This window comes from Chelonoidis abingdonii, chromosome 11, assembly GCF_003597395.2.
Source record: "Chelonoidis abingdonii isolate Lonesome George chromosome 11, CheloAbing_2.0, whole genome shotgun sequence".
In the NCBI taxonomy this organism is placed as follows: Eukaryota; Metazoa; Chordata; order Testudines; family Testudinidae; genus Chelonoidis; species Chelonoidis abingdonii.
The window spans coordinates 58842173-58866169 of NC_133779.1; the positions used below are offsets into that span (position 1 = coordinate 58842173).

The following is a 23997-nucleotide window of genomic DNA, read 5'->3' on the forward strand; positions in this document are numbered from 1 at the left end:
CAGACCTACCAGCCCATCATGAACAGCAGAGCTTGAAAACTTGTTCCGTTCACCAACAGAAGTTGGTCTAGCAAAAGATATTACCTTCTCGCTATTATGCTGGAACCAACACAGCTACAGCAACACTGCAAACAATAGATTAGAAAATTGTCCAAGTGTGGAAGGGCTAGCTCAGTGGTTTGAGCATTGGCCTGCTAAACGCAGGGTTTTAAGTTCAGTCCTTGAGGGGGCTACTTAGGGATCTGGGGCAAAATCAGTACTTGGTCCTGTTGGTGAAGGTAGGGGGCTGAACTCAATAACCTTTCAGTTCTATGAGATAGGTGTATCTCCATATATTATATTATCCATTGTTACATTTCCATTACAAACTTGTGCATTTTAAACTCATAGTGTTGAAATTAACCTTGTCCCTCAACAAACTATAGATGAACCAGGTGTTGTGACATTGTCTGATAAAATAACTAATTGCAATGTTTCTTTCCCTTTTCTAAGACTTGCAGCTAAAACCAAGTGACCCATTGCCAACAGCTGCCATGCCAATGTTCTCCAAAGAGGACAATGAAGAATTAGAAGCTGCTGCCAAAACAGGAAACCTTTCAGAAATAGCAGTGAAACTGAAAAAGTCTCTAGAGTCATCAGAAAATACTCCACTGCACATTGCAGTCACAGGGAATTCAGGCTCTGGAAAATCTTCCTTTGTTAATGCCATTTTGGGACTGGGAGATGAAGATGAAGGTGCCGCTAAGACTGGGGTGGTAGAAACAACAATGGAACCAAAGGCTTATCCTCATCCTGTACTTCCCAATGTAACAATGTGGGACTTGCCGGGAATTGGGACTCCCAATTTTCATCCAGACAAATACCTCAAGAAGGTAAAATTCAACAGCTATGACTTCTTCATCATCATTGCGTCAGAGCGCTTCACTTCCCACCACACCAGCCTCGCCCAGGAGATTCACAAGATGGGGAAGAGGTTTTATTACGTGCGTTCCAAAGTGGATGCCGACTTGTATGCAGCTCAGATCCGCCGGCCCAGCACCTACAATGAGGAACAGATCCTGCAGATCATCCGGGAGAACTGCATCAAGAACCTGAGGGAAGCAGATGAGACCTCCCCACGGGTTTTCCTGATCTCCAGTTGGGATCTGCTTAAATACGATTTCCACTTGCTGCAGGAAACACTGGAGCAGGAACTGGATGCTCACAAAAGACTCACTTTCATCCTGGCCCTGCCCAACATCTCGGCAAAGATCCTGGAAAAGAAAAAGGCTGAACTGAAGAAGCAGATATGGAAACTAGCCCTTGTGTCTTCTGCTGCCGCTGCCATCCCTCTCCCAGGTCTTGGTCTTGCTTGTGATATTACCATCCTGGTGACATCCATGAGACATTACTGTAAGGCCTTTGGACTGGATAGAACCTCACTAACTAATCTTGCCAACAGGGTGGGGACGACCGTCCCAGAGCTGAGGGCGGTTATAAAGTCCCCACTGGCTGCAGAAATATCTAAAGAGCTTGTAATCAAGCTGCTAAGCAAGGCTGCATGTGGTGCAGCGATGGCAGCAGAAGCAGCTCTGAGTTTTATCCCAGTGCCAGTGGTGGGGTCTCTGCTAGCTGCAGGAGTTTCTTTCGGGACCACATACTACATGCTTCAGAGCTTTCTGAATGAGGCTGTGGAAGATGCTCAGAAAGTTCTGAGCAAGGCTCTTGAGAATGAAAAATTCAAATAAGAACAAACAATCCAGTGCATCAAATATAAAAAATTCTTAAAGTGATTGCAAAAAAATGAGAGCAAGACCAGATGAGATTTCCAGGGTTTCTGATTGGGATGTTTTAACCATTGCATTAAAGAGGCGCTTCAGTGAACTCCAGTTATATACTCTATAGGGTTAGCTGTGGAAATGTTTCTTCACCAGTGCAGAGGGTCTCCTGAAGCAGATTCAGTGCATGAAACATGTTACCAGGGAACAGCGTCACCAGCAAGGGATGTTTTCTGCTTCCATTTCTGTTTTTCTTTTTCATTTTTCCTCTGCCAACAAGTGTCAGGTTAAATGGTTCCTGTCTTCAGCTCCTAGGAAAAAAGTTATTTGGAGAAGTAAGATGATGCCCCAGAAAATCATCTTCTTTATTTTCTGTATCACTGCAGCATAAATCAGTCATCAGGCCGTGCTGGGGTAGGTGCTGTGCAAACACATAAAGGGCTTCGCTCGAGTGTGGTGGTGCTTTTAACGTGGAGGTTTAGCTGGCCTGAGAGGCGCCATAGGCTAAAACATGAGTGACTCCTGCTCATCAGCTGCTAATGTAACGGGGCAAGGGGAGGCAGGGGCCATTATTCTTCTTTGACAAACAAATCTTATTAATGCAGAGTTCACCTTGCCTAGCAATAGCTCAACCCTTCCAGAACAGCAAATTCAGCAAAACACAAGGCGGTGAACACCAGGAAATACAGAGTTAGCTACAAGCCCCCATATCCTTAACTCTGCCCTCTTTGAGTGATGCCCCAGTACACCCCAACACACATACTCACCCTCTGCCTTTGCAGACAGTGCATGTACCTCAGGGAATACAGCCCATGTCAACTGCAGCACACATTCAAACACCTTCCTTGTGCTATGATAGACTTGTGTTTAGATGAGCTGTACTGACCAGGAGCTACCTACACCCCTGTTCTACAGTCAGACACTGAACTTACCCCCAGAAACAACCCCCCACTTGCTCAGTTTTACATCCTCATCACCCTTCTGCACACATAGCCATCTACCACTACACTTTCACTTTTCCAAGAAAACCACTGTGTCCTACTATGACACAACCAATACAATGGAGCACTGAAATGGTGCATACTGGATCCCCCAAGGTACATATGCTCCTCTTTCTGTTGATCACACACCCAGAGGGGAGGAGGGATCGCCTCAGATCACAGGCATTCCTCTACCACGCTGCTCCAGTGAATGCCTCCATCACTCAGTACAGCTGCACCGAGCACAGTGATTGCACAGCTGGAGTTACAGACAATTCCCAGTGACTATTGCCAGCTCCGGGGTGCTGAGTTAAGGTTGTCTGGGTGTTTACCTCTACTCTGTATTTCCTGGCTTTCAGGCGTTTGAGCTGTGCTGAACTGGATGTTTTGGAAAGGCACAATATACTTCTGGACAACCACAATTCTGCCATAACCATGTTTTTAGTCAGTCAGGCTCCTGGGTGTTTCCTACGGGAAGAGAAATGTTTGTAGGAGTTCATGGTCATTTAAGCAGTTGTAATTACCATGCAGGTGTGCAGCTGAGGCACCCTATGGCCAGGTAATGTTAATACCTAGATCTCACACAGTGCTTTTCACCAGGACAGCTCAAAGAATTTTATATCATTGTCCCCATTCACGGATTGGAAACTGAGGCACAGGGAGGGGAAGTGACTTGCCGAAGGTCACCCAGAAGGCCAGTGGCAGAGCTAGGGATAGTCTCAGTCCAGGGGTCTCTCCACTAGGCCACACAGTTGCCATGTGACTCCTCAGGGCTCCTCCCCTCTCCTGTACATTGTGATGGGGATAGTGGTTCCACTGTGAAATGTGTGCAGTGTGCAGCTGCTAATAGGGCCAGTGAGAGAAATCTCAGCCATAATCTATGTCCCAAACCTTTGACAGTTTTAGCATTACCCTATTTCAAGTTCCCAAATGGAAGACACTGTCAAGGGTGGACGGGGTTGGAGGGGAACGAGGGTACGAGTTTCTACTATACGGTTTCTTTCTACCTTGACTGTCTAACATTTATAAACAACAAGAGTAAAGGCCTCAAAAATAAATGAACATCAAATTGAAATGTACCATTTTACATGCAGTCAGTCCTTTCCTACTGTGCCTAGTCCTGGCATATTTCTCTGTAGAGCACATCTTTCTCAGCAGAGATTGATTGCTCATCAAGTAGCCATGAAAATCTTTGAAAAATGTTTGCCTGAAGTTGCACTGTACAAGCAGGATCCCTTTCAGTGTCTCATCAGTCAATACCATTCCCACCCTGACTTCTGTGCAGCTGCTGGCAGCAGCAGTGCCTTCAGAGCTGGGGGCCCAGCCAGCAGCTGCCACTTTCTGGCCACCCTACTCGGAAGGCAGTGCTGTTGCCAGCAGCAGCGCAGATGGAAAGATTGCAAACCGGTAAACACGCACACTGCTATGAGGGCATGCTGGGAATTGCAGATCTACCAGAATCAATGTTGGAAAAGCCAAGGAAAAATCATGGACATTTGTTCTTATTTCAAAAATCAGCCCCGACAGAGACCAGAGGACCAAAAAAGAGTTTATGTCCAGGAAAATCCAGACATATGGAAATCCTAGACAGTAAGTTTAAGTGTGTGAGAGAACTGGTGTCTCTCTCCTTCTCCACCTGTCCTGCACTCATTCCCTGCAACATGTGCCCCCCTCATCAATATTTCCAGCTGCCCCTCCCTTTCCCATCTCATTAAGCCAGTAGCTGTACTGCAGAAGCCACTAACATGTAAGAAGTTGCCTCTTGCTGTCTCCTACCCTGTGCTGTGCTGTTGTATACATGAAGCAGGGTGGACACCCACTCCTGCCCTGAGGGGTTTAAAAGCAGCCCTGCAGAGGTCTGCAGCTCTAAAAGCCTGAGCTAACTGGGGAAAGTAGACTCAGCTGTGGCCATGCCCCAGTCATGCCCAGCTGGCCCCTATAAGAAGCTGGGAGCCAGGCGCCCAAACAGTTTCTCTCTAGCTGTAGAGGGAGAAGGACCTGGCTGCAGGGAGCTAGACACAGAGAACCTGAGTGGAGCAGGGCTGGGGAGCTCCAGCGTGGAAAGCCCCAGGCTGTGGCCTAGCATTGGGCTAACAGGTACTGGTGGTTGCAGAGGGCAGCCCAGGGGTAGGCCAAGGCAGCAGGTCCAAACCCTCCTTGCCAGTGATGAGTGGCTGATACTGCAGTCTGCCCCAGGGCGTGGGGCTAGATGATGACTGGCAGTAGCCTGATACTGAGGTGAGGTGGGGATAGTGGGTGGGGGGTTCCCCTGGGAGGGGGAAACCCTGAGAGAAAGGGGCTACTGCCAGGGGGTAACATCCTGGGTAAAAGGCACTGGGTTCAGGGAGGGACACAGCAGCTAGAAAACAGGCAGATCACTGGCCTCCAAAGGGTGCTCCGGAGCTGGAACTGAGCTAATTCCCAGAAGTCCTCAGCAGGAGGTGACGCAGGGGTGAGTCTGCTTGTCTACAGTACTCATCATAGGCAGCAGCTTACTGGAGGGCTGCCGTCTAGCTTGGGGAATGCAGCCTGAGCTGCACAAGGAGCTTGGCCTCTTACCTGCAATGTCCACCCTTAGCTAGGACTCCAGCCCCGATTCAGCTTCCCCAGCCATAGAACCAGGCAATCATAGAAATGTGGGGCTGGAAGGAAACTCAAGAATTCATCAAGTCCGGCATGCTGCACTGTGGCAGGATGAAGTAAAACTAGATCACTCCTGAGAGGTGTTTGTCCAACTTGTTTTTAAAAGTGTCCAGTGATGGGGGATCCATGATGTCCTTTGGAAGCTTGTTCCAGAGCTTAACTACCCTTAGATTAGGAAAGTTTTTTCCTAATATCTAATCTTAATCTCCTTTGCTGCAGATTAAGCCCATTCCTGCTTGTCCTGCCTTCAGTGGACACCGAGAACAATTGATCCCCATCCAGTTTATAACAGCCCTTAACATTCAAAGACTATCAGGTTCCCCGCACTCTTTTCTCAAGACTAAATGTTACCTTATTTGTAACCTTTCCTCATAGGCCAGGTTGTCTAAACCAGGGTGTTTCAACCTGTGGGTTGGGACCCAAAATTGGGTTGCTGGAATGTTTCAAAGGGTCCTGTGGCTCCTGTCACACAGGGTTGGTCTGACTTGCCTCCTGGCTCCAGGCACTGCTACCTCTGGAGTCCCAGTGCCACTCAGGTTTGGCCCAGCTGTCATGATGACAGGAGTCCTGCTAGGCCAAATCTGAGTGAATGGCACTGCAATCCCATGAGCCAGATCACAGCTCCACCCACATAAATGTTCCCCAGCCAGGGGGGCAAGGCCAAACCTGAGCGGTGCTGCAACCCTGGAGGTTGTGACCCCAAGAGCCAAGTTCAGCCAGCCCCACAGCACAGGAGCTGCAGCAGACCTCACTGTGAGGTGAGTGTTGTGCAGGACCTAACACCCCTCAGGGGCAGGATCCAACCAAAACCACCCCAGGACCTCCACCCCCACACTATGTACTGGGTTGCAACAGGCCATAAACAATTACAAATGGGTCATGAGCCCCAAAAGGTTGAGAACCTCTGACTTAGAGGCTTATGTCCCTGCAATAACAGAGGCAAAACAAGACTTCTGTTCCTCTGCAGTCAACATGGTAGAATCAGGGCCAGCAGAGAGAACCTGCTAACCAAGGCAGCTGCACAGCCCAGACACAAGACCCAGGCATGCAACCTGTTTAAGAACTGCCACATGCTTCACTACTTCTTCTTAATGTATGCGCAATGTGCCTCAGGTGGCATGTGACCAGGATTCAGCACCTAATTTGGTCCACTGGTTGGATCATCAGCTTCCAGAGGCCAGGTACTGATGAGGAGTGCAAGATGAATGCTGATCCGTGCCCCCCTCCCCAGCATACTTCACTGATAAAAGCAACAGAACACACACGGAGTAAAGTGGGATAGAAATGTCCACCCCTGACCAGACTATGATCTGCCCCACTATCCTTGACTGAGTTGGGCCCTATCACGTTGTCAGAGCTCCAGAAACTCTCAAATATTACAGTTACAACCTGCAACATGGATCCATGCCTCTCCTGGCTGGTTCATGCTCACTATTAATAGCAACAGAGAAATGCAACCAGAGGCTCCAAGCAGCCAGAGCCACAGGGCTAGAGCTAAAGGAATCAATGTAAATTCTGTGTGACAGAAATAATATCCCTGGCAGAGACATTCATCCAGGAAGGACAGGTAGCTCACACCACGGCTGTTCCTGCCCCCATCACCAGCACACCTGGCTCAGCAGCCGGGGCAGGGTACAAAGTCCCTTGGCATGGCGCTGAGCTAGCACATCTCTGGATAAGGCAGGGAGGGGGAGGGGAGGAATGGGGCAGGAGATTTCACCCGCTGGAGGGAGGAGGGGGCAGCTTGGCTGTTTCCCAGGGGCTGAGGGGGTGGCTGGGTTGTTCCAGGGGTGGACGTGGTTGGCCCCGGAGACACGGAGGGGAGGATGCCCAGCCGTGGCTGGGTCTGGGAACCCCTGATGTGTCACCCCAGTGGGCTCTGGCCAGGATGGGAGAGGACCTGGCTCTGTTTTCAGCTGCTCCTGCAGCCCATCAGGGCCTCCGCAGCCCAGTCACCACATCTGCTCAGCAAGGGGTCAGTCAGCACCGGGGGGCTTTGCACAAACCCCAGCTCAACCCAGGCTGCCCCATGCGCTGTCTGAGGGAGGGAGTCTGTGCAGGAAGACAGGGCAGTCTGTAAGTGCAGAGCCGGTGCAGGAATGCCTGGCAGACTCTGCCCTTCTCAGCCTCAGCATGTGGGATACACCCCCTGCCCCTAGATCACTAATTATCACTAGTGAGGTAACATTCCCTGGCCCTGGGCTGGGATCAGCACCCTATTTTGCTGGCACCTGGTGGCCAGTCAGAGTGATGCACAGAGTGTGTTTTCCTCCTGGAACATGTAAGAAAGGAAGGTATCAAATAAAACCTTGGTTAACTTAATTGCTCAGCTGTTTATCCAAATCACCTGTCTTAGGGGTCTTTGGATATTGACCTCTTAACAGAAGGAAAAGACTCAGATTTGATTTTACACTTTTATTGGCTACCCTTATCAACAGCAGCCAAGAGCATATAACATAAAAGAATGCACAGTAGCACTGGTTTATGATTGGACTGAGAGAAACGGGAAAAACAGGTCAACACGCGAACCATTCAGGTTTTAAGAATCACATAACACATCCATAGCAGAAAGCAGTGAAATTCCTATTCAACAATTATCCTTTGACTTTGTTTGGAATTTTGTCCAAGATCCTTAAAGCAGAAGGAACCGCACTCAAGCCCATTAGTAAAACTCTCCAGTGGTACTTGACTCCACAACGCAAAACAATTCCAGGCTTGTGCATCAGAGTGCCCAGCCTATGGCTCCTGGGCTGTACAGGGCCCACCAGAGCATTTCATGCGGCCCAGGGCCCGCTTCAGCACAATATACTAACCGCCAATTCATTAGCGTTTTAGCATCATGTTTCCATCATTTTAGTTTACACAAGTGTGTAAATAGACAATGATCTACATAGGCTGTTTCTAGCTAAATACATACAAAATAAGCTGACCTAAATATATCAATCAGTACAGGTGACTTTAAATCATATTGAACTATGTAGAATCTGTTTGGCTCACACAAGATTGTGCTTAGGTTTATGTGGCCCTTCTGTGTAACAAGGTGGTGCACCATTGCATAAGAAAATTTACTCACGTGCCAATCCCACAAGGTCCCCTTCCCAGTGGGTCTGTTGCAGTTACCCCTTTTAACCAATACTCACACCAGCTTTATTAGCTGGTAAACTGGTAAATATTAGCTGGTATATTAGAATCTGGTAAACTGGTAAACACTCCTAACCACCTAACAAGAACGCCTATATTTTTATGACAGGCTGCATGCAGCTCAAGAGGCTTTCACACGTAATCTTATGTTATGTCGGTATACACCTAGAACTCGACAGGCAGTGTGCAGCCATTAACTACGGGGGATGTACAGTGTTTAGGAATTGCAACTTGTTCTATTTAACAGCTATTTTACAACAAACTTTATCAAAACAAGGGCACAAACTATAACTCTGGAAAAGAGAGAGCGAGAGAGAGAGTTAAAGGTGCCTAACTGAGGGGTATTTAATGTCAGAGGATTCCCAAGTGGCCGACTCCGAATTCCTTTCTTGGCTTTCAGGAAGTGAGGTGCTGAAGGAGACAGGCCATTTTATCCCCTTTCTGCTGTGAGTTCAGCTTGGTTCTTCTCCAGACAGAGATTCCACAACCTGCCTGGGTATTTTATTCCAGTACTGAACTACTCTGGCAGTTAGGAAGCATTTCCCAATGCCTAATCTAAATCTCCCTTGCTGAAATTTAAGACCATTATTTTTTGTCGTGGGTTCAGTGGCTCAGGATAACAATTTATCATCCTCCTCTTTATAACAACCTTTTCTGTATGTGGAGACTGTTATGTCCCCCATCAGTCTTCTCTTCTCCAGACTAAACAATTCATTTTTTTCAATCTTTTTGAAGCTCGTGTTTTCTAGACCTTTAATCATTTTGGTTGCTCTCCTCTGGACTTTCTCCAATTAGTCCACATTTTTCCTGAAGTGAGGTGCCCAGAACTGGACCCAATAATCCCAACTGAGGATTTTTCAATGCTGAATAGAATGGAAGAATTACATCTCGTGTCTTGCTTCCAACACTTTAGCTAATACACCCCAGAATGATGTTCCCTATTTCTGCAACAGTGTTTGTGATCCACTAGGACCCCCAGATCCTAAATAATAAGCAATTTACTACATCCAAACAGTAACAAAACATTTTTAAACATTTGATCCAGGTACTTACTAATGGGGCTACGCCAAAGGTTGCTTCGACCCCAGTTTTTCAGCTCCAGCGTGGTCAGGCAGGTATTAGCAATGACCTCGTTGAGAGTTTACTTTTTATACCTTTTAACAAACAAGAGATGTCATTGCCAATTACTGACTCCAGCTAACGATCAGTCTGAGATCATTCACCCTTATTTCCAGTCTTAATCCAGAGAAGATTTACAATTTCCTTTCTTCCCAGTGCCTTTCCTCATGATCTCGTCCCCGCCTCCCCGCTGCACCTGGGTTCACACAGAGACAGTGGTATGTGGGTGGGGGGTCCGTGTTGGCTTCTTTTCAGAGAGATTCTTTTTTTCTTATTGAAAAACACCTGCAGTCACCCCTGTCCATCAGAGACCTTCTTCTTAGAAACGTCCCTGTATTTCTTTACTTATTCTTTGAACCAGACTCCATTCCTTTTGGCCTCAGAACTCATGATTTTCAAGCCTTTCCTCCCTCTAGCTACTCGGGGCCTTTCATCACAACACCCACATATTATGTTCTTAACCAAACTTAAGCTAACGCTCATTCTTTAATTTTTTTTCCTTTGATCCTACGAGGTCATTGAAAATCTAGTAAAGACCGGGGGGGTCTCTTACCCGACTTCCCATCTCTCCTACACATTTGTATAGTTTGCTCTTGTACCCTTAACAATGACTTAAAAAACCTGCCAACTCTTTTCCCCTTAGACTTGCCTCCCACGAGATCCTATCTACCAAGTCTCTGAGTTTGCTGGAGTTTGCCTTCTTGCCGTCCATTGTTTTTATTCTGCTGTTTTCTCTCCTACAGTCCTTAGGATTGCAAGCAAGGTTTGCATGAGCTCTCCCCTGACAGCCAGTGATGAGTTGGGCGGGGAGGGGCATGGGGAAACCACTTCAGGACCAGATTGTATTTACACAAACACACTCACTCCACCTAGTATCCAGCAGACAGAGCTGGATGCCCAAGTGATCAACTTTGTCAGGTGTTGGGTTACAAATCACTTCAGCGCAGGGGGCATGAAATGTTGTTACCCTTATTGTGTGAGCAAAGGGCAGCAGAACTGCACCTCACCTGTCCTGATTGAGGGGGTCACCCTCAGCTGAATGGAACTCACTAAGCAGTGGGTTTGGATGCCAGGACCCAGCGCAGAATGGGAGAGGGGGAGGAATGTGGTATGGTGCTGGGCTGTATGATTAATTTGCCCTTTTCTACTGTTTAAAGCCTTTGCTCACAAAGGACAGTATGGGGGAGGGGAGTAGCATGTTAAAGGGACATTTGATTGTTGGCTTTTCACACCACAAGATGAGAAACTGAGGCAAAGGAAACCCATGGAGCAGGTCACTCTCACATGTGGAAACCTTTCCTCTGCAGACGCAGCGTCAGCTCAGGCCAGAGAAGTTGGGCTCTGCCCCATGAGGCTTCTCCAGGAACAGCTCCCAGATGGGCCAAGACCCCCTAAGGGACAAACCCCTACATCTCCCGTCCTTGGCGATCTTGTGAGGGTGGTAGGAGAAGAGCCCTGTTCCTGCTGGCTTTAGGGGAGAGGTGGTTGGAGGCGTCTGGGCAGCAGGAAACCTGGAGGACATATTCCCACCAGTCACTGCTGCTCCATGGAAATACGCTCTGTGCATCCCCCCCAGGTAGCTACGAGGTGTCACTGCTGCTCCCATGGTAGGGAGGGGTGGGGGAAAGGACACATTCTGTGCATTACCCGGATGGTCACCAGGTGTCACTGCTGCTCCAAGGCTGAGATGCTGCAGGATGGTGTGAAACGGAGCAGGGTCAGGTCTAAGGGTCAGATTTCCAGACGGGGGCAGCGCACAGCAGCCCCCCATCAGGAACAATGAGCTGCTGGGGAACTAGTGGAGCTGCTGGATGTGGTTGATTTGGAGAATCCAGTGAGATTCGTGTGTCTCGTGAGCATGGTGTGGCCACCCCAGTGGCCGAATGCGTTACCTGCTGTGCACAGTGAAGCTGGGCTGAGTCCTGCCCTCTCCCCTAGTGAGGGACCAGTCTCAGCTCCTAGCTGGATGGACCAGCTCGTTCCCTGCCTTGTGCCAGGGACAGGGACAGGTGTTCCCTGCCTTGTGCCAGACAGAAGTACAGTGTCCCCGACAACCAGTGCGTTCTGGGACTCTGGACGAACGTATCCCTGAGAGCCCAGCACCATCACTGGGAGCAGGGGCTGTTGAGTAATTCCCATGTGCAGAGCACTGCCTTGTGGGAAGGAGTCAGTCAGTAGGACGGACTGAACCAGGACTGCCCCAAAGCCGGTGGCTCCTCGTCTATCCCGGGAACCAGCTCACAGGGCCTGGCATTGGGGGCGCTGGGCCTGCGCTGGAGACACCATCTCATGTGTCGCTACCAATCCTTGTGACCAGCTTGTGACAGCTGCAGTGTGGGGATGCCAGGTGCTGGGAGCAGGATACCAGCCCCCAAGGTTCAGAAATGGCTAGTCAGACCCAGAAAATCATGAGACTTTTTCCAAAACCCACAACTTTGGCCCAAAATCATGAGATATTTTTGAAAAGTTGATACTGAGGGTTTTGGTGTTTTGGTTTCTGAACTCCCCCTGCCCCGCTGTGTGTGTCAGAGACAATGACTGTGCCCGGCTCTCCCAGACGCACAGAGCAGGTGACTCTGGCTCTCTTGGCTGCTGGGTAGAAAGGAGCTTCTAGCTGCTCCCCAGACCCCCACGTTATAATTAATTACTTTTGTGCCCCCTGCCCAGCCCCACATCTGCCCCTCCCCCAGACCAGCCATAAATTGCACACCCCCAGCCCCACATCAGCTCTGCCCCCCAAGTCCCACTGCTGCTCCTCCTGCAGCTCTGGGGGGGTCTTCTCCCCTCTCCCCCTCCCTTACCCAAACACTCCTCTGCCTCCTGAGGGGAGGGAGAAAGAGCTGCCTGTCACCTGCAGCAGCTCTGATTGGCTGCCCTTCCGCAGAAGGTGGGGCAGCGGATAATTCTGATGGTGCAACAGTGACACCTGGTGGACAGTCTGGGTAACGTTTCCTTCACTAGCACAGCAGTGACACCCGCTGGCCAATTTGAGTACTGCACAGAGTGTGTTTTGTAAGTGGAACAGCAGTGACTGTGCATTGCATGTGGCTGCGGCTTCATTAAGTAATAAAATCTGAACTTAGAGCTGGGCTCTGGGAGCCAGGAGTCCTGGCTGCTGTTATGAGCTCGATGTCTATAGTTGTTGTGCAATCTTGAGCAAGTCACTTTCCCCCTGTGAAAGGGGGAATCCTGATCCTCTGAGCATAGGTGGCGAGTTATATTCTTTTGTGGTGTCCGGGCTGCAGGAATATTCAGGGCCAGGGGCTCAGCTCCGTCGATATTTGGAGCTGGGTCTCCCCACCCCACCCCAGCCGTGTCTGGAGCAGCCCTGGCCCCCGCCTGCGACTCCTCCCCACCCCCCGTGTCTACCCCTTCCACCCTGCCACATCCTTGCTGGAAAGAAAGCAGCACGTGGTGCCTCTCCCATGCCTGCTTGTGCTGCCAGAGTAGCGCTGCCCCAGGGTTCTAGTGCCCCCCAACCACTAATGGCAGTGCAGACTGCCCTTACCCTGCCCTTCCACCCTAGCCCTGAGCCTCTCCAACACCTCAAACCCCTCAGCCCCAGCCCTTATCCCCCTTCACCCTAATCCTCTGTCCCAGCCCTGAACCCCCTCCTGTATCATGAACCCCACACCCTCAGCCCCACAGCCCTCACCACTGTACCTCCTCCTATCCCCAAACTCCCTCCCAGAGAGTGCACCCCCTCTTCCTTTCCACACACCCCCTCCTGCCCCCAAACTCCCTTCCAGAGACTGCACCACCTCCCACCCCCAAACTCCCTCCCAGAGCCTGCACCCCTCACCCCCTTCTATGCCCCCAGCCCAGAGCCTGCACCCAAACTCTGTCCCAGAGCTTGCACCCCTCACTACCTCCTGCACACTGACCCCCTGCCCCAGCCCAGAGCCTGCACCCAGCACCCAAACTCCCTCCCAGAGCCTTAGGCAGGTGAGGGGCAGAGTTGGGGGAGGGGGCGAGTTGGGAGGGGCAGGTTCTGGGCACCACCAAAATTTCTACAAACCTGACCTGCCTTTGAGGTCAGCAGCACAAATCTCACCAGCTCCAATGGGAGCAGCACTGTGCCCAGAGAGGGATCACGGGGTTAAGTCGTATGTAGAAATCTCTGCAGTGAAAGGCTCAGGAATAGCTCATTACTGGGCAGTAATTCAAGGGCTGTGGGAGCAGGACAAACAGTTCACAAGACAGTGAGAAATCCCGTGTGAGGGGAGAGGGGACCTTAATTTTGTCATATGATTTAAGAACAAACCTGAGTACATGACTGGGAGATTCTTCCCCTGAGACTCAGGGAGGTTTCTGCAATTCCCAGACCAGCCTGGACTCTCTTCACTTTCCGATTGGATGTTAAATGAGGTGACTGACATCTCACCCATGTGATTCGGTGCCTCTCACCCTCTCCTTGCACTGTGTGTGCAGTGGGTTTGTTCTGGGAGGTGTCACAGGCTGGCCGGCCCTTTAAGGCAAACCAAGCTCAGCCTGGCCTGTGAGGTAGCAGCAAGCCCCCCCACTGGGGGTGACAGGGCAACTTGATGATACTTTGTGACCCCAGCTGGGCCAGGGCCAGGAAAATACAAAGAGACATGGGAGGGGGAACTCAGTTGGGGCAGACCCAGGAGAGAGGGCTGCTGTGTGTGTCCGTGTCCAGGGGCGAACATCTGGTTACTTACGGAGAACCCAGCTGCAGCCAGAGCTGTGGTGTGAATACCGATGTCCCACAATTGTGTCACTCACACAGGAATCCAGCTTTGGTTTTTGGCTGGTCATTCAGCTTCATGGTTCATTTCATGCCTGTGATACTGCTTGGGCCTGCGAACCTCTGGCTCCTTGGGATCCTCTTGGAAGCTGTCTCCACGGGGGAGCAAGTAGGAGCTGCAACAGCAGGAACTGTTTTCTGCGCAGCGGGTGTCTGTGCTGTGCACCGAGTGTGTCTGGTCTCTGCACTGTGTGTCTGTGCCATGCACTGAGTGTGTCTGTTCTCTTCATTGTGAGTCTGTGCCAGGCACCCAACATGTCTGGTCTCTCCACTGTGTGTCTGTGTCACGCCCAGAGCGTAGCTAGTCTCTGTATTGTGTGCCTGTGCCGTACCCCAAGCATGTCTGATCTGTGAACTGTGTGTCTGTGCCCTGCATTGAGCGTTTCTGGTCTCTACACTGTGTGTCTGTGCCCTGCATTGAGCATGTCTGGTCTCTGCACTGTGTGTCTCTGCCCAGCATTTCTCATCTCTGTATCGTGTGCCTGCACCACGCTCATAGACTCATAGTCTCGTAGGTCAGAAGGGACCAATATGATCATCTAGTCTGACCTCCTGCACAAAAGCAGCCACAGAACCCTACCCATCCACATTTTATAACACTCCAAACCATGACTGAGTTTTGAAGTCCTCAAAATTGTGGTTTTGAAGACCTCAAGCTGCAGAGAATCCACCAGCAAGTGCACCATGCCCCACGTGCAGAGGAAGGCGAAAACCTCCAGGGCCCCTGCCAATCTGCCCTGGAGGAAAATTCCCTCTACCCCAAATATGACGATCAGTCTAAACCCTAGCATGTGGGCAAGACTCACCAGCCAGCACCCAAGAAAAATTCTCTGCAGTACTAACTCAGATCCCATCCCATCCAACATCCCCTCACAGACCATTGAGCAGACTTATCTGCTGATAATCCAAGATCAATTGCCCAAATTAAACTATCCCATCATATCATCCCCTCCATATACTTATCAAGCTTAGTCTTAAAGCCAGGTAAGTCTTTTGCCCCCACTACTTCCCTTGGAAGGCTGTTCCAGAACTTTCACTCCCTAATGGTTAGAAACCTTGTCTAATTTCAAGTCTAAACTTTAATATCCCAGTTTGTACCCATTTGCCTTGTGTCTACATTAGTACTAAGCTTAAATAATTCCTCTCCCTCCCTAACGTTAATCCCCCTGATATATTTGATATAGAGCAAGCATATCCCCCGCCCAGCCTTCTTTTGGCCAGGCTAAACAAGCCAAGCTCTTTGAGTCTCCTTTCATAAGGCAGATTTTCCATTCCTCGGATCATCACCTAGTAGCCCGCTCTGAACCTGTTCCAGTTTGAATCATCCTTCTTAAACATGGACACCAGAACTGCACACATGTTCCAGTGGGGTCTCACCGCCTTATATAACGGCACTAACACCTCCTTCTCCTTGCTGGAAATACCTCGCCTGATGCACCCTAAACCGCATTTGCTTTTAACGCATATCCATTGGCGGCTATAGTCACCCTGCGATCAACCAATACCCCAAGGTCCTTCTCCTCCGTTGCTTCCAACTGATGGTCCCCAACGTATATCTATAAATTCTTATTATTAATCCCTAAGTGCAGACTGCACTTTCACTATGTATATTTCATTCCTTTTACTATACTCCAGTTTGACTAGCTGGTCCAGATCTTCCTGTCTAGTATCCCGGTCCTTCTCCTGTGTTAGCAATACCCCCAGCTTCTGTCTGTGATGATGTGTTCTGGCGGGACCCAACTGAGAGTGCCAAATCAGGACCGATTGCTCAAACAGGGCAGTCACAGCCCTAGGCTGGGGTTTACCCACCTCTAAGGCAAACAAACAGCCAGCAAAAGACTTTGGTGTCACCCCTCTGGCTAACCTCAAGTCACACAAACAATTTCCTTAGACACTCCAGTCTCCCAGTATCACCACCAGTCCCACACGTCCGGGATGATAATGGTTATAAAACCAACACCCCAGTAAAGAAAAAGGTTCTCCGATCCCAAGGACCAAGCAGACCAGGTCACATATGTTTATTAAAGAATATTTAAATAGAGATGTACACAGAGTTTGGCGTGTCAGTCATTAGTCATGGGGCAACACACAGAGTATGGGGGACGCTGCGTATTTGTTATGGTTAGCATATAGTAACAAACAGTCTGTAACTTCCCCACATGCGAGGGGTTAGTGGGTGTACGGTGGGTGGGGTCAAAATATAGTAGGGAGCAGTGAGGGTTCATCACTCATCTAATGGGTTACACATAGTTCTGATTAGAGCAAGGGCCGGGTGGTAATGGGTTATACACATCGGATCTTACCCACAAATCACGCTGTTGCCAATCCTTTAGAATCTAAAATCTTAAAGGTTTATTCATAAAGAAAAAGATAGAGGTGAGAGCATATAATTGGTTAACTGAATCAATTACATACAGTAATGCGCAAAGTGCTAGTTCAGGCTTGTGTGCAGTGATAAGTAAACTGCAGGTTAAGTCCAGTCTCTGGAGAACATCCCCTGCGGATGGGTCATCAGTCTTTTGTGCAGAGCTTCAGCCTGTAGCCAAAGTCCCTCCAGAGGTAAGAAGCAGGATTGAAGACAAAATGGAGATGAGGCCTTCACCTTATATAGACTTTTCCAGGTGTAAGAACACTCCTTTGTTTCCTACTGTGGAAAGTTACAGCAAAAGGAGTTTGCATTACATGGGCCAGTTTCTGCATACTTGCTGAGTCACAGGTGTATCCGCCTCCTCGATGGTCAGTTGTGTAGGTGATGGTCCCTAATGGGCCATCAAGCAGGGCTAAGCTGAGACTGACACCAACTAGTCTGGGGTGTCACCCAGCACTGCAGCACCAATTTAAAAATACAGACAGTACACAGCCAATATTCATAACTTCAACTACAAAAATGATACAGACATACAGACAGCACAACATAACCCGTAACCCGTAACCTGTCTTAGACACCTTATATGACCCTTTACATAGGCATTGGTGCCACTACAGAACCATGGTGCCACCCATGTTCTATATGGTCCAGTTATATTTAATAAACATCACAGTGTCATCCGCAAACTTATTAGCACATTTCCCCTCTTTGTGCCAAGGTCAGTAATAAAAAGTTAAATAGATCGGTCCCAAAACCGATCCTTGAGAGGACTCCACTAGTAAACCCCTTCCAGCCTGACAGTTCACCCTTCAGTACCACCCGTTGGGTCTCCCTTTAACCAGTTCCTTATCCACCTTACAACTTTCATATTCATCCCCCATCTTTTCCATTTCACTAACATTCCCATGTGGAACCGTGTCAAATGCCTTACTGAAATCGAGGTTAATTAGATCTACCGCTTCCTTTGTCTAAGTATCTGTCACCTTCCAAAGAAGGAGATCAGGTTGGTTTGGCACGATCTACCTTTAGTAAATCCATGTTGCAATTCGTCCCAATTACCATTGACCTCATGTCCTTAACTACTTTCTCCTTTAAATGCTCTGAAATCTCTGATGGTCCTCATGGTCATTGACCTGCCCGAGTTGTGTAGCTCTGACTGTGTCTGTGCAATCCTCCGAGTGTGTCTGGTCCTGCCACCGATTTTGTCTGTATCGTGCCCTGCCCGAGTGTGTGTGCTCTGGATGCATGTGTCTGGTGCAATCTACCGAGCAAGTGTCTGTCGCTGCACCATATGTACTGATCCCTGCCCGAGTGTGTGTGCTCTGTGCACTGTGTCTGTGCAATGCACCGAGTGTGTCTGCGTTGTGCACCGTGTGTCTGTGCCCTGCCCTGAGTGTGTGGGCTTTTGCTCTCTGTGCACTGTGTCTGTGCAATGCACCAATGTGGTCTGGTCTGTGCATTGTTTTCTGTGCTATGCCCAGGCACGTCATCGTCCTGTGCTGTGGTCTGTGCCATGCCTGAGCGCTCTTATCACTGCACCATGTGTCTGCAATGCACCAAGTGTGTCGTGGTCTGTGCACCGTGTGTCTGTGCCATGCCCTGATGTGTTGCTCTGTGCACTGTTTGCTGTGCAATAACCGTGTGTCGGTCTGATGCACCGTGTGTCTGTGCCTGCCTGAGGGTGTGATGCTCTGCTGCTCTGTGTCCTGTGCAATGCCACGAGTGGTGTCTGGTCTGTGCACTGTGTCTCTGTCCCTGCCCCGAGTGTCTGTGCTCTGTGTCTGTGCCATGCACCATGTGTGTCTGGTCTCTGCACCGTGTGTCTGTGCCCTGCCCCGAGTGTCTGTGCTCTGTGTCTGTGCCATGCACCGAGTGTGTCTGGTCTCTGCACCGTGTGTCTGTGCCATGCCCCTAGTGTGTGTGCTCTGTGCACTGTGTCTGTGCAATGCACCGAGTGTGTCTGGTCTCTGCACCGTGTGTCTGTGCCATGCCCCTAGTGTGAGTGCTCTGTGCTCTGTGTCTGTGCAATGCACCTGGTGTGTCTGGTCTCTGCACAGTGTGTCTGAGCCATGCCCTGAATTTGTGTGCTCTGTGTCTGTGCAATGCACTGAGTGTGCCTGGTCTATGCATTGTTTTTCTGTGCCATGCCCAGAGCATGTCTGGTCTCTGCGCCATGTGTCTGTGCCCTGCCCTGAGCGTATCTGGTCTGCACTGTGTATCTGTCTATAGACCCAGCGTCTCTGGTCTCTGCACTGTGTGTCCGTGCCGTGCACCGAGTGTGTCTGGTCCCTGCACTGTGTATCTGTGCTGTGCACCGAGTGTGTCTGGTCTCTGCACTGTGTGGCTCTGCCATGCACCAGTGTGTGTGCGTGTTTGTGTGTGAGAGAGAGAGAGAGTGAGTCTCGCTGCTGTCCCCTGCCGGGTATGGGGTGTGTGTGTCTTGTAACTACACACTGTCCCCTCCTGATTCCATGGTGACATTTAGGGCTGGCTGTGCACCTGGAAACGCGCTGAGGGGGGGCACGTATCTAGGCCCTGCTCTGTCCCTCCCCTATTACCCACAACAGCCTGCTCGGGGTGAGGCCCTGCCCTGCTTCCTCAGCCAGCTGCTGCTTTCACTTTCGCCTGCTGGAGACAGAGCTGGAGTGAGGGCCGCAGGAGAGAGCAGGGAGGCACAGACAAAGGCAGGCAGAGGAGGCCCTGGTAAGGGGTGGGGGGGCTGGCAGGAAGAGGGGGAGCGAGGAGCCCACAGACGGTGAGGGAGCAGCTGAGACACTGCGGGCGAGACAGGGGTGAGCTGTGCCCACAGATCGCTGCCCCTTCCCGGAGACCATCAACCCCACCTGAGATCAGCCCAGCCTGGGGGGAGGTAAGAGATTCCCCCTGCTTGGGATTTTACTTCCCCTACACCTCGAATTCCCCCCCACTTAATGGTCAGCTGCAGTGCTGCCAATTTAGCTGTTTTCCAACCCCCCTGTACATTGGCACATCCGCTCTCCTGTCAGTCCCTGGGGAACACGCGGCCTCTGAGCCTCCTTCGCTCCCCCACTGGTGCTGCTGAGGAACTCGTGCTGGGGACGATGTCTGGCCTGTGGCCCGCGGGCGGGTGGATCAGATGGGCCCCAGGGCAGTCCCCTTCCGGCTCTGCAATCCATGAATCTGCATTTTTCTCCTGCAGAAGTTGCGGCTGAAAAAAACTGCTCAGCTCTGGTTCCTTAGACTCTCCCTTGGCTTCAGTTGAAATAGCCGGGCTCCAATTCCGGTGTCCTCTGTTCCTGTGCGTGGAACTGGGATGGGGTCCAAGAAAGCCATGCGCTTCCCCTCTCCCTGCCAGGCCTTTGGGGCAAGCGAGAGCAGCTGCAGGGCTCCCCACGGCTCCTCTGAGCTAGAGAGCAGCGAAGGGAGAAGGCTGGGTCTCCGCATGGCTCTGCCTGTTCCCAGACGATAGATCAGTGGTCCCCAACGTGGTGTCCGCTGGCACCATGGTGCCCCCAGGTGCCATGGCACCTGCCGGGGCATTTATGTGTGCCCACCTAGTGCCCAGCAGGGGAGAGAAGCCCCGGCCCCGCGCCTGCCGGGGACAGAGAACTCCGGGGCTTCAGGCTGTGGGCGCCGGTGTTCTGTGTCCGCGGCAGGCGCAGGGCCCGCCTAGTGCCCAGCAGGGGAGAGAAGCCAGGGCCCCGCGCCTGCTGGGAACAGAGTGCTGCGGGTGCCAGTGTTGTCTGTTCTCGTGGCCTCTCTCAGGCTTCTCTCTGCACTGCTCAGAACTGCTGCCAAAAAAACCCCCCTCTCTGTCTCTGCAGAATGGACTGAATGTTTATGTTATTTATTTTGTAAAAACGCCTTAATTTTTCTTTCAGATAGATAAAAAAAGGGCAAATTCACATGGTAAGGTGAAAGAGTAATTGCCGAATAATTTAATTAATACCTTTTACATGCAAAATTACCTTTTGTTATCTTATGGATTTATATATTATGTAAAATTAAATAGGATGTTTTTCGCATTATTTAATGTACAAATACAAAATAAGCCTTGAAAAATTGTTGGCGCCTGCCACACTCTTCTGAAAACATGAATGGGCTGCTGGCCACAAAAAGGTTGGGGGCCACTGCGATGGATTGTCCCCGTCAGCAGCAGTGCGCTGGGCTGGCTTGAAAATGTCCCTGCTTATTTCTGAGAGTTCATGGGAGCTGAGATCTTGTGAAAATTCTCACCTCTGGGTCTGCGCAGTGCTCAGAATAATGGAGGCCCTGATCTCAGCCAGGGTCTGTGCAGCACCTGACATAATGGGGTCCTTGATATCGGTCAGGGTATCGCAGCGCCTGGCACAATGGGGTCCTGATCTCGGTCAGGGTTTCTACGCACTATACTACAAATAATAAATAATGATTAAAGCCAAAGAACTTCCGTTTTTTCCACACTGCCCGTGCCTCATTCAGTGCATGGGTCGGATACACAAAGGGGCAGATTAAGGTTCCATGGGCCACCATAAATGTGCTTTTTCCTAACTGTTGAGGGCTTGACACAGCGCTGTCAGCGCAGGATTTTCCAGGGGAAGCCTTGACTAGGAGCTGAAATGTTTCTTCTTCTCTGCCGCAGACTGAGCACCATGGCTCTCGATGGGTTCAGAACTGCTATCCATCATGGGAACCTGGCAGATGCGATTTCTATTGTGCAACAGAGAACACCACAGTCGTTTAACAGCCACACCCTCAGCATTGCTGTTACGGGGGAATCAGGCTCCGGGAAGTCCTCCCTCATCAACGCCATGCTGGGGCTACATGCTGGTGATGAAGGCGCCGCTGAAACCGGGATGCTCGATACCATGACAGAGCCGATGGCTTATCCAGATCCCTTCCTTCCAGGCATCACGCTCTGGGACATGCCAGGGATGGGGACATCCTATTTCCCTCTAAACACTTACTGTGAGCAGCTCAATTTAAGCCGATTCGATTTCTTCATCATTGTTGGCTCCCAGCGCTTCCGTTCCGAACACGCCAGGCTGGTCCGTGAGATCCAGAGAATGGGCAAGAGGTTGTACTTTGTGCGCTCCAAAGCCGACATGGACCTGGACGCTTCCAGGAGGCAGCGTCCCTCCAGCTACAACGAGGAGAGGATCCTGGAGCAGATCAGGGAGGACTGCAGGGGAGGCATAGCAGCTGAAGGAGTGGGCCACCCAAAGGTTTTTGTCGTGTCCAGCTGGGAACCCAACCGCTATGATTTCCCCCTCCTGCAGCAAACTTTGAAGGCGGAGCTGCTGCACCTGAAGAGACACGCCTTCCTGCTTAGCCTGCCTGCTGTCGCCTCACCCATCATCAATGAGAAAAAAGCCTCCCTGAAGGGGAAGGTTTGGAAAACAGCCCTTTTCTCATGTCTTCTTGCTGCCATTCCTGTCCCAGGCCTCGCTTTCTTGTGCACTTTCTTCAGCTTCAGGAAACACCTCTTCCAATACTACAGCAGCTTCGGGGTGGACGACAGGGCCCTCTCTGCTCTCGCCCGGCAGGTTGGGAATCCCGTGTGGGAGCTGACAGCTGTGATGACGTCTTTGGGAACGACCCCTATGACAGCTCTGAAGCTGTTGTCGGATTCGGTGGGGGCTGCTGTGATGGTAGCGGAATATTCGTGGAAGCGCCTCCCCCTATTTGGTGCTATGGTGTCTGGAGGGGTGTCACTGGTTACCACGTACTTCATACTGCAGAAGTGTTTGGCCTCTGTAGCTGACGACACCCAGCGGGTTCTGAGCAAAGCTCTGGAAGCAGAAAGGGAAAAAACCAACTAGGATTTGGTGTTGCGTTCGCTGAGCCTGCTGCTGTCTAGAAGATAAAGCCTTGGACTTCAAGCAGGGAATATTTGTGCTTCTCCATCCAGGAGTTGCATGTGTAGGGCAAAAGCCTAGTGGGAAGAAATTGTCTCAAGTAAAATTTTGCTTATTTTGCCTTATCCTCCATTTTGCCAGCTTTGAATTAATACAAAGAAATAGTTCTGAGTTTATTTTTTGCTGATTGTGTTAACATTTGTTCTTAGAAGGATAGAAGTTTTATGGCTGTAAGTGCTGTTTGGTGTGAGTGAAGAATGGATGGTAATTAACTGAGAAAGGACACTGGACTGGATGGTCGAGAAGGGAGTGGAGGTAGGGTGACCAGACAGCAAGTGTGAAAAATCAGGACAGGGGGTGGGGGTAGTAGGAGCCTATATAAGAAAAAGACTCAAAAATCGGGACTGTCCCTGTAAAATTGGGACATCTGGTCACCCTAAGTGGAGGAGTCGATAGACGCCAACTTTAGGATCAATCACTCGGATGGCAGATTGACGACCCTAAAGCAAAGGCAGATGCCCCAAGGACGAGACAAGGAGTTGAGCCACAGGAACGAGATAAGAAACAGCTGCGGATCCTTGCAGTAACAACTCAAAATAACACTAATTAAGAGCAACCCTTGAATTCCTTGTGATTGACAGCCCCGGTGTGACACAGCAGGTTCCATAGACTTGTCTGGGAACTTATCACTCTAAAAGACGGGTGTATTGCCATGGGACTTTAGGTCTGTTCTGCATCAACATCGGAGCTTCGAACACATTTGACCAGCTCCCCTCCCTTGTGTGGAGGTTCAGCAGGCCACTGGAACTGACCGAGCAACACCAAGGACTGGGTGTGTGTGTGTGTGTGTGTGTGTGTGTGTGTGTGTGTGTGTGTGTGTGTGTGTGTGTGTGTGTGTGTGTGTGTGTGTGTGTGTGTGAATGGAAGCACATGCTGACTTTAATACTTAAATTGTACTCTCAATAAACACGGCGTGTTGCCTTATCCTCTTCAAAAGATTATGTGTGATTCTTATAAGCATAACACATGTTCAGACCCCATAAACCACTGGGGCGTCGTTGCACACCAGTCAAAGTGCCCATAATGAAGGAGACAGGCTCAGTGACAGCTCAACGCTCCTGAGGTTTTACCCAACAAGGAATGAGGCAGATTCCTTCGGGACATTCATACAACAAAAATAAAATTATAGTAATCAGGTTCTATCAACGTCGGTCCTGCTGGGCTCCTCCATCACTTCGGTATCTGAGCACCTTACAAACGTGAATAGACCAGATCCCCTCACTGGGGCAAACCAGCTGTCACTCCATTGGAGTGAGTGGAGCCAGACCCCAGCTAGGGTCAATCAGCCATAGCTCCATTGGAGTCAATGGGGCCAGACGCCAGCTGGGATCAATTGGCCGTAGCT

General features: G+C 50.3%; 2 protein-coding genes across 4 annotated transcripts in view; both read left to right on the top strand.

Annotated features, from left to right (window-relative positions):
• The window catches only part of LOC116833693 (interferon-inducible GTPase 5-like), a 37489-nt gene extending 33673 nt beyond the window's left edge, over positions 1–3816 (top strand). Inside the window, exon 4 of the mRNA XM_032795369.2 lies at positions 493–3816. Within this exon, the coding sequence (XP_032651260.1) occupies positions 493–1727 (1235 nt within the window). The 3' untranslated portion in view covers positions 1728–3816. The remainder of the gene's footprint in view (positions 1–492) is intronic.
• A 10669-nt stretch (positions 3817–14485) lies between these two features.
• On the top strand, positions 14486–22871 carry LOC142047538 (interferon-inducible GTPase 5-like). 3 transcript variants are annotated; one of them, XM_075071170.1, is made up of 2 exons: positions 14486–14517; positions 21377–22871. In XM_075071170.1, exon 2 carries the CDS (start codon positions 21387–21389, stop codon positions 22554–22556), a length of 1170 nt encoding a protein of 389 aa, XP_074927271.1. In that variant the 5' UTR covers positions 14486–14517; positions 21377–21386; the 3' UTR covers positions 22557–22871. The 3 variants fall into 3 exon arrangements, with proteins under 3 accessions (XP_074927271.1, XP_074927270.1, XP_074927269.1); XM_075071169.1 differs by lacking the exon at positions 14486–14517 and adding an exon at positions 19285–19568; XM_075071168.1 differs by lacking the exon at positions 14486–14517 and adding an exon at positions 19348–19645.
• The last annotated feature ends 1126 nt before the right edge of the window (positions 22872–23997 follow it).